At 35.2% G+C, this 12,336-nt stretch overlaps 3 protein-coding genes across 5 annotated transcripts; 2 read left to right on the top strand and 1 right to left on the bottom strand.

Annotated features, from left to right (window-relative positions):
- Window positions 1-11: 11 nt before the first annotated feature.
- LOC111014304 (OVARIAN TUMOR DOMAIN-containing deubiquitinating enzyme 10) lies at window positions 12-4,273 on the top strand. Of its 3 annotated transcripts, XM_088123831.1 has the most exons (12): window positions 15-429; window positions 642-723; window positions 862-957; window positions 1,027-1,166; window positions 1,538-1,611; window positions 1,888-1,942; window positions 2,051-2,125; window positions 2,235-2,308; window positions 2,404-2,452; window positions 2,709-2,793; window positions 3,167-3,223; window positions 3,889-4,273. In XM_088123831.1, exons 2-12 carry the CDS (start codon window positions 642-644, stop codon window positions 3,966-3,968), a joined length of 867 nt encoding a protein of 288 aa, XP_087979957.1. In that variant the 5' UTR covers window positions 15-429; the 3' UTR covers window positions 3,969-4,273. The 3 variants fall into 3 exon arrangements, with proteins under 3 accessions (XP_087979956.1, XP_087979957.1, XP_022144673.1); XM_022288981.2 differs by having other exon boundaries at window positions 17-429; window positions 642-957; XM_088123830.1 differs by lacking the exons at window positions 3,167-3,223; window positions 3,889-4,273 and adding an exon at window positions 2,945-3,160 and having other exon boundaries at window positions 12-429; window positions 642-957.
- A 107-nt stretch (window positions 4,274-4,380) lies between these two features.
- Window positions 4,381-6,755, bottom strand: LOC111014302 (Pentatricopeptide repeat (PPR-like) superfamily protein). Its single transcript, XM_022288979.2, has one exon. The coding sequence runs from the start codon at window positions 6,466-6,468 to the stop codon at window positions 4,690-4,692; it is 1,779 nt and encodes a 592-aa protein (XP_022144671.1). The 5' UTR covers window positions 6,469-6,755; the 3' UTR covers window positions 4,381-4,689.
- Window positions 6,756-8,498: 1,743 nt separating this feature from the next.
- Window positions 8,499-8,977, top strand: ROT4 (DVL family protein). The gene has a single exon (XM_088124561.1). It carries the CDS (start codon window positions 8,582-8,584, stop codon window positions 8,777-8,779), a length of 198 nt encoding a protein of 65 aa, XP_087980687.1. The 5' UTR covers window positions 8,499-8,581; the 3' UTR covers window positions 8,780-8,977.
- Window positions 8,978-12,336: the final 3,359 nt, after the last annotated feature.

The raw sequence follows: 12,336 nt of genomic DNA, 5'->3' as shown, positions 1-12,336 counted from the left end.
AAACAAATCAATATTCAATCACAATCGCATTCGCAGCCGTTTGATTTTCCCAAATCCAATCTCGCCCGTAAAATCCACCCTCTCAATCAACACCCATTGTCATCGTTTCTTAAACTACAATAAATCCCACTCTCGGAATTGCAGTCCGTTCAAGAAGTTTGTGCGTTGTTTTTTTAAACTGGGCACCGCCCATAGCCACTTTCTCGGCGTTTGAACGGCGTCGTAAGGGCAACTGTAGAATATGAATGCCATGATTCGCGACTGTTTCTTTTGTATTTCTCTTTTCTGCCCATTTTCGGCTTCAATCCGTTCTCCGATATCGGGGGTGTTTCTTAACTTTCTGTAATTCCACTTATTTTTCCTGTACTGCCCACCTTGTTGAGACGGAGGTTCGTTCGTGTTTTTGATCGTACTGGGTGTGAATTGAAGGTAGTTTGTTGGTGAAAATTAAACGAACATGCTTGGATTGTTCTCGGAACTCGTTTTGTTCATTGAATTACGATAAATTATTGCTACGTATCTGTTCTTAAGTACTCATTTCTTGAAATAAGTTGAAATTCTGATCTCAGAGTAGAGTCTCGTTTGTTTTGATTTGTTAATGCACTGAATATGGGAAAACTTGTTTGTTTGTATGTATCTAGATGGGTTATGAATCGGAGGATGTCATTCGGTGGGGTCTTCGTCTTTTTGATGGTGATTCAGCTTTTAATTCTGGGTATTACGGTGAGACGACAGCGGTGGATGATCATTATCCTGGGAATTATTACAGAGATCATTACAATTTAGAATCCACTTGTGTGGAGAATGATGAGATTATTGCACGAACTCTTCAAGAAAACTTGACACAGTTATCAATTGCAGAGTCCTCTGGATGCCCAATTGAAAGAGAGGAGCAATTGCAAGCATCCATTTACACAACTGATTGGCATAATCAATTTCAGAGGAATAACAGTTCAGGTATTCAATATGCCTTTTAATTCCAGTATTCCTCTCAGACTTGTGTAGCTAATTTACTTTTCACTGCAGAGAGTATTTCTGTTGAGGAAGATGCTGAAACTCGGGATCCTTCTAGTTCATGTTCTAGTCCTGGGGATGAGGACTTCTTGTATTCCCATGAAGTTGATGGTGAAGAATTCTGGAGATTCAATCAAATGATTCCTGTTCCTGTAGGTTTAAATATATAAAGTACCTTCTCTTCACACCGAATCCATTTCTTGCACACTCCTATTAATTTGTTATTGATTTTTTCAATTACATGTTCTGTACGTGCAGAGTCTTGGAGATGGCTGTTTTTTCCTATTTGTTGCCATGACTACTATTGACTTCTGTAAAACCTCCTTATGTAATGTGTTAGTCATAACCATAGTGATGGTTGGCAACTATCTAATAATTTGTTCTGCTTACAATAAAAGGAGCTTGTATGTGTAATTTCTGTAGTTCTTTGTAGATTATAAGATGTGATTTAATTTTTTCCTTTTCATTTGCATTCTTGCTGAGGGTTCAATTCTGAGACTAACCCTTTCTGTGAATTGAGCAGCATGTTCCTAGAATTAATGGGGAAATTCCTTCAGTTGATGAAGCAGCTTCTGATCATGAAAGGCTGCTTAACAGGTATCCTCTAAGAAATTTGTACTTTCAAGAAGCTGTTCAGTACTATAAGAGGAACCTACGGGGTCATGGTCTTCTTAAGCATACTCTCTCATTACTGTATTTCTGCATATCACAGCTAGATATAGCTTTCCTCATGTCATACTAAGTCGGTATTGCTATAAGAAGAATGCTAGTATTATATCATTGTGCTGGATATACAAGTTCCCTGTACAGTACACTATTAAATAGACTGATTTCAGCTATTACAACTGATGAAGGAATGTCTTCTAAATTCAGATTGCAAGTGTATGACTTTGTTGAACGAAAGGTTCAAGGTGATGGCAATTGTCAAGTTCGTTGTTCCCAGCTCTTTCTCTCTCTCTCTCTTGTAATTCAGATTCATTTTACATCATGGACATATCATGATATCAATCCTTTTTCTTTCTGTATTTTTTGTCAGTTTCGTGCATTATCTGATCAACTATATGGAACACCCGACAATCACGAATTGGTGAGACAAAAAGTTGTAAATCAGGTTTGTCATCCTGGACAACAGAAACACAATCCTTAATACGAATTAGTTTGTTATCTTGCATTTTTCCCACAACTATAGATCTTTGATTTGTTTGTTTTCTTGCCAAAAGCTTATGTCACATCCAGAGATTTATGAGGGATATGTTCCGATGGCATATGATGAGTACTTGGAGAAGATGTCCAGGTTCTAATCTAGCTTTATCTTTCATTTCTTTTCCTTTTTCTACCTTACTTTCTTTCCAAATATCATCTTAACCTTTATTTACTTCTATGAAGCAGGAACGGCGAATGGGGTGATCATGTAACATTACAGGCAGCCGTGGATTCGGTATGGTCTACATAAACTTCCTTGCCTTTTGTTATGCTATCAATCAATTCCTAGATAAATTGCTTTGGTATCTTATGGGGATTGAAGGTGACGATAATATCTTATCACCCTTCCACAAATGAAATCAATCCCGCCACTCTTCTTTCTATCGCTCCAAGACTAAAATTTGAAGTACTAAGCTTAATCAATCAATGAAGTTAGTTACATGTGAACTTCATCCTTGTCTTATCATCATCAACATCATCTTCTAATGCAGTACGGTGTACGAATATTTGTTATAACTTCTTTCAAGGATACCTGCTGCGTAGAGATTCTTCCCAATTCTCAAAAGACAAAAGGAGGTAAATTTATACCTATTTGCAGTAATGACTGATGACATTTTTCCTGCTCCAACAGCTATTTCTTTCCTCATTATGGTTGGATATTCTTGTATTTAATCTTATCGTTAGCTTCTTTTTGAACTATTCCCGTCTCTCTGTTTTTTCTTCATAGCAATGTTACATTGATGCTGCAATGAAAACTATTGTCTCATCATTTTCCTCTTCAATGGCAGGAGCCACAGAACATTATCTTGTCCCTCAGTTTTATTCCCCTTTCTTCATTTTCTTTATTAGTTTATCTGCATTGAATACTTGGCTCGGGCCCTGTTTTTATTTTTTACTTTTCCAATGATTTTTATGGCCTTTGACTATGGTGTTATACCGTACTTTGCAGTAATTTTCTTGAGTTTTTGGGCAGAGGTGCATTACAACTCAATCCATCCTCAGGGAGGTAAATGGTGTTCTATTCTGCATTGTGTTTGACGTTGCTTGAAATAAGGGTCTGATGAATTGCTAAGCCTAGAAAATGGGACAAGGAGGAAAGAAAAGAAACTTCCACAACTTAGTCCGTAACCCAACTTAGTTTGGCTAAAGGAAACTTTTCCTTTAGCCAAACTAAGTTGGGTTACGGACTAAGTTGCGTTTCCTTTAGCCAAACTAAGTTGTGTTACGGACTAAGTTGTGGAACTTGTCAAACCATGAACCCTTCAAAATTTTTTAGAACGTTTGATTTGGCAAAGCCTATATATGATATCGGTGATATTAGGTCCTAACCACAGTACTCCACATGATATATATATACATATTTTTTAGTTCAACATGAGGGGATGTGGATTCGAACTTTTGACCTTTTGGTCGAAAATACATGCCTTAACGAATTGATCTATCCTCAAGTTGCTACTCCACATGATAATTTTATTCAAACATCTCAAACTCTTACTATCAGAGTTGACAATATAAAATATGTATTTTATCGAAACTTGAAATAGGCAAAGAAAATCACTTAAATTTTCAAGTCCTCAGATTCGTAATTAGTTGTATGGTTGAGCTTTAACTTTGGCTCAACTTGATCTCCATGATTAAAATTTATGCTTTGTTGTTTTGATATACATTCAGGTATGCCATCAGCTGGAGATTCCCCACCCAGTGAGTTGAGAAAGAAGAAAAAATGGTGGAAATTTGGAAATAAGCATTGAAAAGCGCTGCTGCCTCAGATTCCCTAACTTTTTGCTGCTTCAAATGCAATCCTTTGTTAGGATTCACAATCACCAATATTGGCTAATGTTCACATGCCTTAGAATTATTTTATGACAAAAACTCATTCACTTTTCCTTCCTTATTTTATTCCCCCATAACGTTTAAGCAGGGCTGTCTGCATGTGGTTTTTTTGTAGTTGTATACTGTTTGGCCCAATTGGTTGGTATCTTGAGGGAGAAACCGATTATAATATGTCATTCTTTTGACAGAAATCCAATGCATTGAGAATCTTTACTCTCTGAAAGCATCATGTTTTCTTCTTGACCTCAGATAATGGCAAATAAATGGACCTTTGTCTTCATCACTGGAAATCGTTTGTCAGAATTACAGCGATGAAGAAAAATCAGTCGCTGTTGCTGTATGCGCACGATGGCATCTTTGAATGTATTGGGATTGTCTCAAATATGTGTTTGAAATGGCTCACATAAGCCATTCTTTTCACAATAGCATTCGCCATATTGGCTCTTTTAAAAGGCAACACAACTCTTCTGGGCCTCAAATTCCTTCTTGTGTTGCTCAAGTTCGAGATAACTTTTAACTTTTTCGTCAGCAATCCTTGGTTTATAGGACATTACCTCTTTGGAGAATTGTATCTTAACACCAAAAAACTGTTTCCTCAACGAGCTGAAATCTTATCGATGCCATTTCCCAATCCCGGAACTAAGACCCTGTTCTATGAAGGCTCCCTGTCAAGGAAGGATATATTCTATCATCAGGCTTAATGCCTGCTGCTTTCATTTCATCGTACAATCTAAAAGCTTCATTGGCTCTGCCATCCTTGGACAACCCGGATATCATCGCTGCATAAGTAACTACGTTTCTACTTAATCCTTGCTGTGGCATCTCGTTGAACAGTTCCAGTGCGGTATCCACGTTCCCACGAATGCATTCCCCATTTATAAGTGATGTATATGTAAATGTATCTGGCATTAACCCCCTTTCTTGCATCTCATTTTTGAGCTTGTATGCCTCCTCCATCTTTCTCTTCTTGCCATAGCCTTCAATGAAAGTATTGTACGTAACAACATTTGGTACCTCACCCTTCTTCTCCATCTCCTTCAACAGCCTCTTCGCTTCTGCAAAATTTCCTTCTTTGCAGTAAATGTCAATCAAAATACTGAAGCTCACTGCATTTGGAGCCACTCCCCTTTCTTCCATTGTGAGCAATAATCTCCTCGCTTCCTCTCGCCGATTCGATCTGCAAAAGCCACTTGCAATTATGTTATAAGTAAACACATCGATCTCCAATCCTTTTTGCTGCATGATCTCCTGCAACCTCAGAGCTTCATCAATCATCCCCTTTTTGCAGTACCCATCTATCAACGTATTGAATAGCACTTGATTTACATCAATCCCTTGGCTTTGCATATCATTTACCAGTATCTCAGCTGCCTCCATCAGCCCTGCCTTACACGCACCATTTATAAGAGCCCCATAAGTGTAAGAATTTGGAACAAGCCCTCTCTCAGTCATTTCATCAAACAGAGCAAAGGCCCTCTTCATGTTCCCAGAATTACAGTTCCAGTTTATAATCGAGGTGTAAACATAAACATCAGGCTCTATATTTTTCTTAAGCATTTCATCAAACAGCTTCTCTGCTTCCTCAATTTTCCCGCTTCTTGAATACCATTCAATCAAAATTGTATATGTTGCTGCATTATAATCCACACCATCCTTCTCCATCAAGCTAAGAATCTCATTTACACTACACATATCCTTCCTTTCAGTATAAGCATTCAAAAGAGTATTATATGTGAAAACATTGGGCTTAATCCCTTTGCCAACCAGTTCATCCATCAAAGTCTTAGCCCTTTCAACATCCCCCTTCCTACACAACCCATCAATCACAATCGTCAATGAATAAACAGTGATTTCCACGCCCGAATCGACCATTTTACGCAAGAGTTCTAAAGATAATTCCACATTAACAGACCTTTTCAAAGCAAGCAAAAACACAAAACAGGATCTCTCCTCAATCTCCAATCCGTTATTTTTCGCATAATCAAAAACACCCAAAGCCGAATCGAACATTCTGTTATCCACATATACCCTAAATAACATATCACACAATTTATCAACAAATTTAGGCTCATTGAACTCACTCCCAATCGAAGCAACAATCCGCTCAGTAGTGCTTCGGAGATTTTCATCGTTGGCGATAAAGTTCAACACATTTTTCATTACGGCGAACTTCCGAGCTCCATACAACCTAGAGACGAGGATTAAATGCGCCCGAAGATCGGGTTTGTGAGAAGGGTTGCTTCGGAGGAAGTTGAAAAAACTCAAACAAGACTGAGTCGGAACATTTGGATTGGACAAAACCAAGTGGGTTATCTGAGTATCAAGATTCGAAAGCAGCGATGGCGTCGTTTTGAAGGGTTTAAGGCCAGATTTCACGATTAGCTTGCAAATGTTCGTGGCAATCGCCTGATTCGACATCGGAGTGAGGAAAATTGGGTTGTGCGCCTTATTTTGAAGATCTTCTGATATGAAATTTAGGGCAAAAATTGAATCGAATCTGCGAGGAGCTCTCGTTCATCAAACTGAGTCAATCGAGCTGAACGAGTTGAGGACGCGAGTTTTGGCGGGTACGTTTGGGACTACGGCCGTTATCTGCTTACGACATGTCGTTTTTCCGCATACGATGTGTCGTTCAATGTTTTTTTTTTCTTTTCTCCTTTATTTAGTTTCACATGTGTGAATTTAATCACCCGACCTTTTAGTTAATGATCTATGTTTTAATTAGTTAAATTTTGTTTAGATTTACATCAATCTTGTTTTGATGCGATTTTATGATATGAACTACAATATGAAATTGTATAAATAGAAAATTTTATTCTATAAAATGATAAAAGAAGATAAATATTTTATAGATGGATTATACCTTATTTTGGTATTCATCTGGAAAAAACTTAAAATCACACATATTAATGGAGAATTATAATGGAAGGTAAATAATGTTCGACAATAATCCATCTTTTTGTGATTTTTGCTATTATTTTACGCCATATTTATTTATGTACAATTACTCCTATGAATTGCTATGTATATAACATGAATTTCTTCCTCTTTTTTGCCGATCTAAGTATAACTTCGGTAGGGAATGAACCCACAATTATTATTTACCTCGGATAAATACATAACTTAACCTATTTATTCATTATTAATATTGACAAAGAAATCAGTGGGATTATTTATTTATTTATTTTTGGGAAGAAAAGAGCATGGGAATTTATTTTTGGGTTGAAATTGAGCACGAGTGCACGTGTGCCCATAATAATTGTTTGGGAGAGCGTGTGCCACTTGAAATTCGTCACTTCTAACTTTATGTCGCCCAAATCTAGGTTTTATATGTACACATGCACACAATTTCACAATTATACCTCAATATTATCAATATGTTTAGTATATTAAGGAAAAAAAATCTTGTCTGAATCATATATATTATATATATATATATATATATAGATGGAGGTGAAACTAATATTTATTAATTATGTCAATTCGTTGTAGTTATAAGTATTGATATCAATACAACTTATTGGTTTGTATCATGTTAGCGTATAAGACAGAAGGATCTATGTAGTTATTGGTTAAAATTTAACGTTTAATAAATTTGTGCACATAAAAAAAGAAGAAAAAAAAGCAATAATTAAGATAAGTGAATTTAGTTTACGAGACTTCTTTTGCTCCTTTCACCAAATTTCAGGAAAAAATAATTTTAGATCAACTTTGTACCTTTAACTTGCCCATATGATAACGATTATTAGGAATATAAAAACTAATACAACATTACATATAATTACAAGTAAATAAACGGGAGGAGATGAAGATTACGTCCACATGGTGAGGGTTATAAAAGAGGTAGAGATACTTTAACCACCAAACTATATTCAAGTGATTTTAAAACTACTTTAGAAAATGTTGATTTTATGATTGATTTAATTTACATTTTGTAACATTTAGAAGTTTTCTTTCCAGAATCATTATTATATTTTTAGAATATAACATTACAATCCGAAATGTCTTAACCACTTAAACTAAGCTTGATAGCTTGTCTATTGAATCCAATTAAGCATTGGCATAAATATTTTTGATGAATAAACTTAAATGTTTATATAGTACAACAATTAATAGCTCTGCAAAGTAATTTTGGAAAATTAGGACACCCGCCATTAATGATTGGTGAAAGGGAAAAAAAAATGGAGAGGTGGGGCCATCTGCAAGCTTCCAGCTAGAAGCTTGTAGAAAAAAAATGAAAAAAAAAAGAAGTAAAAGAGAGATTTTTTTTTTTTTTTTTTTTTTATGAGAGAGAGAGAAGTTAGAGCATAGCATTGGGCCATTATTATTTCCAATTTCCCACACCTCATTCTTCTTCATATGTTCTCCTCTTCTCCTCCACACCTATAAATTCTTCCTCCATTTTTAACCAAAAAACCCATCTTTTTAATCTCCCACCAGCTGCTCAAAGCGCAGTCGTTTTGGATTGGCAAAATTGGAGAAGAAAAGTTGAGGTTTTTGATGCTTTTTTGTGGAGAAATTAGTGAAGATTATGAGGGAGAGGGGGAGCAGCAGCCATTGTAGAGAGCTTGGGAATGATCACAATGGAGGGTGTGAAGAAGGATCAAATGGGTGCAAATCTTTTGGGGAGAAGTGTAACAATTTGGTGAAGAAACAGAGGACTAAATTCTATATTCTCAGAAGGTGCATTGCAATGCTGGTGTGTTGGAGGGACAGAGGAGAGTCTTGAATTTTTTTTTTCAAACCTCTGATCTCGAGAGATAAGTACATGCTAAATATTACCAGTGAATTATGTTCGGGTGAGCGAGAGGAGTCTTGAATTAAGAAAATAGAAAGAGGGAGAGATTCGTATGTTATATATTATTGTAAGGTTAGTTTTGATGTGTATGATATATTTTAGTGATAGCTTTATGAAAGATTTTATTATTGTTATTGTTTTTGATGATATTGGTTTGTGGTGTTCTTGATTATATATATGGGTTTGGATTGGATTTCTCAAATGGGTTTTTTTTAAATTAATTATTTGAATCCAAAAATGTATGTATATGGCTTTTTATTTGAGTTCCTAGTTTGTGTGTTGATTTCTAATTATCCATTTCTTGTTTTAATTTCATATATCTCTTTTAATTGTCTCCTCAATTTCTTCCATTTGTTTCATCTCTCTCCCATATCTCCTCCATTTCTTTCTTGAGCTTTTCTTCTCTCTCTCTACTCCACTTCTTTCTTTAGTTTCATTTCTCTTGGAATTTCATGTATTCTTAATGATTTTCTAGAGTCCATAAATTATTTGGAATAATATTGTGACGTTGTGTTATGATATATCACCATAAATATGACAAGAAAAATATTGATTTTTTTTTTTTTTTTGTATTTCACATGGTCGTCTAACATTACAATGATAAAGTATCTGTCGGGTACCAATTATATAGCGCATTTCACCATCCGTAAAAGAGATATAATATGCTAACAGGACAAATATTACCATTTATTTATGTGTGCAATTAATAAAATAAATGAGGCATGAAATTTGTTGTTGTTATTGAGAAAGTGGAGGATAATAATAATAATAGTTTTTAGCACTCAATATAATTGATTGATTTGGAAAAAAAAAAAAAAAAAAGCTTGATGGCAGACATTTTTGCTCCCCCAAACCCATCAGCCCAAGATGGAAAAAGAATGATAAAAAACTCAATGAACTTTTTCATAAATTAAATTTAATGTTGGTAAAAATGCAAACATATGGTTTCACATTAGTTTTCTTTATGAAGTGTTTCACATTAGTAGGCACAAAGGACGATATCATTTCGAGTGAAAATCAAAAGTAAAATCAAATGCGCGTACTAGTGGAGTAAAGAAGGAAGGAGGATCTTTTCTTTGTTGTTAAACAAATTAACAAATTATAAGTTTAGCTTTTGAATTTTCAACGCTGTGTTTAATATAAGTTTCTAAAGTATTGGGTAGGTTTTTGAGCTTTTACATTTTGGGTGTAATAAATTTTAAAGTCTAGGTACCTATCAGGCTAGCTATTAAACAAAAGTTCATAGACCAAACTTGTAATTTATCATTTAAACTTTTTTTTTTAAATTCATTAATCACTCCCTTCAACTTCCACAGTCGAAAGATTAAACATATAAAAATGTTAGCACGTGAAAATTCTCAAACTCATTTTGGTAGATAGTTGTCGGGATCATCTCCAATCTGGGCCTCAGCCTTTGTTTGGTCGGCCTTCACAAATCACCTTCCGCCCGACAGTTTCTTCGAGACAGTCTGCTCTTGCTCAGGTGCCTCAAGTGGTACAGATGGTACTCGTGATGCTAGCGATTCCTACGTAGCCGGTGGAGGAGCTAAAGTTGTAAACTTGATGCTGCTGTTTTGAGACGTCAGATGTTCGTAAAAAAAAGAACTACAAAAATAGATATATTTTTATTAGGAATATTGAACCTCCAAATTCTAAAAAAGAAACACGATACTTCAACTGTTGAACTATACTTATGTTAACCAGTAAAAACTAATTTAAGCGACACAAATATAACTCGTGAGTCAAATAGATAGATACCGTCATAGGTAATAGGGTATTAGGGTTTGGAGTGGTCGCCGACAGCAAGAATCGTTGAGGAGAAAGAGAGGGGGAGTAGTGTGTACGGCTGGCTGCAAAGCTTCTGTTGTTTGGCTTCTCCTGAGACACCCTCTCGTGCGGCCTTCTAAAAAGCACACTTTTTTTTTTCGCTGCTCTCTTTATTTTATTATTCCATATCTTTTTTTGGGGCCCCATTCCTTAAAATCTCTCTTTCAAGCCAAACCCAAAACCCTTCTCCACTTTCTTTTCTTCCTTTTCTAGGAAATTCAAATTTCATTTCATTTTTATCCCTGCATACTTGAATCCACGATCTTTTGAGAAATCGATGCTCAATTTGTAATGGTCCAAGACTCGACGCAACACAAACCGAGACATACGTGTTTTGGGTTTGGCTTGTGCCAAAAGCAAGGGCCAAACGGGTTTGTAGGCCTCTTTGTAAAATTGAAAACATTGGGGGTAAAAGAAAAGAAAGAGGGGGCGAGGGGCAATCTGGTGAATAAAGGGAAGTGGGGGGACCCATCTGTAAGATGGACACGTGCAATCTGCAAACGTTGAAAAAAGAAAAAGGGCCAAAAAATAAAAATATTATTATTTATTTTTTATTTTTGTATAATTGAGAATCAGAGCTACAACTGGTGACAATGTTGTTATACGTACGAACCAGGCATGACCTTTCCTAGTGCCAATGCACGTGTGGTTTCACATAAAAAGTTGGACCTTTTTTTTTTTTTTTTTTTACTTGAAGTTATTTCACCCCTCTCTGCCTATCTAGAAGTTTTTTTGTAGATAATTCATAATTGTTTGTGTAATTTAAGGTTTACAAGTTTTAGTTTGTTCATTTGTGTTAGTTTGGGATTGGGAATTTTTGGTTTATGCAACTTAAATTTCAACTTCGACATAAGATATATGCTCGATTTGGTTGAGAAGTCGGAATGCATATAATTTGTTGTATAACATATATTTAGTTGGTGGATTTAAGGTTTAGAGAGAACTGTCATTTAGCTAATAAGTCGAGCTTCCTAATACTATATTTGAAGCAATTGTTTGAGTTCTTTATGATATGCAACTGAAACAAATTCTTACAAATGATAAAAATGATGGTTTGATGTGGGGGTTGTTCTTTCCCAGAACACTGTGTCTAATAAAGATGTTCACTTCTTAAAATATCCTATATACGTGAGTGAGAACAAGAAGGGAAGGGGTCCAGAAGTAAGAGTAATAATAATGTTTATAACGTTACAGTAGTAGGATATAGTAATTAGCAAAATAATAAGAAAAGAAAAATGAAGATATGAAATTCTTTCCTAGAACCCTGCGCCTAATAAAGATGTTCACTTCTTAAAATATCCTAGATACGTAGGTGAGAACAAGAAGGGAATGGGTCCGGAAGTAAGAGTAATAATAATGTTTATAATGTTGGTAGCTGGGTATAGCAAGCAAAATAATAAGAAAAGAAAAATGAGGATATAAAATAACCATGGTAGATGAAACAAACTATATTTGAGAAGTAATTGATTTTAGGTTCAAATACCATATTGGTTTCATCAACTTTCAAAAAAATTACATTAGCAAAGTTCAAACATAGAACCATATGCTCTGTTATTGTTATTATTATTATTATTATTATAGAGTTAATTCATTCAACGACTGAGTGTTTTAGAAACTTATTTTTACAAATATCTAAAATTTTCTAATTTTACACTTTTAGA

The sequence above is a fragment of the Momordica charantia genome (assembly GCF_013281855.1).
Source record: "Momordica charantia cultivar OHB3-1 chromosome 5 unlocalized genomic scaffold, Mcharantia_2.0 BLBB01000005.1, whole genome shotgun sequence".
NCBI classification, from domain to species: domain Eukaryota; kingdom Viridiplantae; phylum Streptophyta; class Magnoliopsida; order Cucurbitales; family Cucurbitaceae; genus Momordica; species Momordica charantia.
This window is presented reverse-complemented; position numbering and strand designations above follow the sequence as displayed.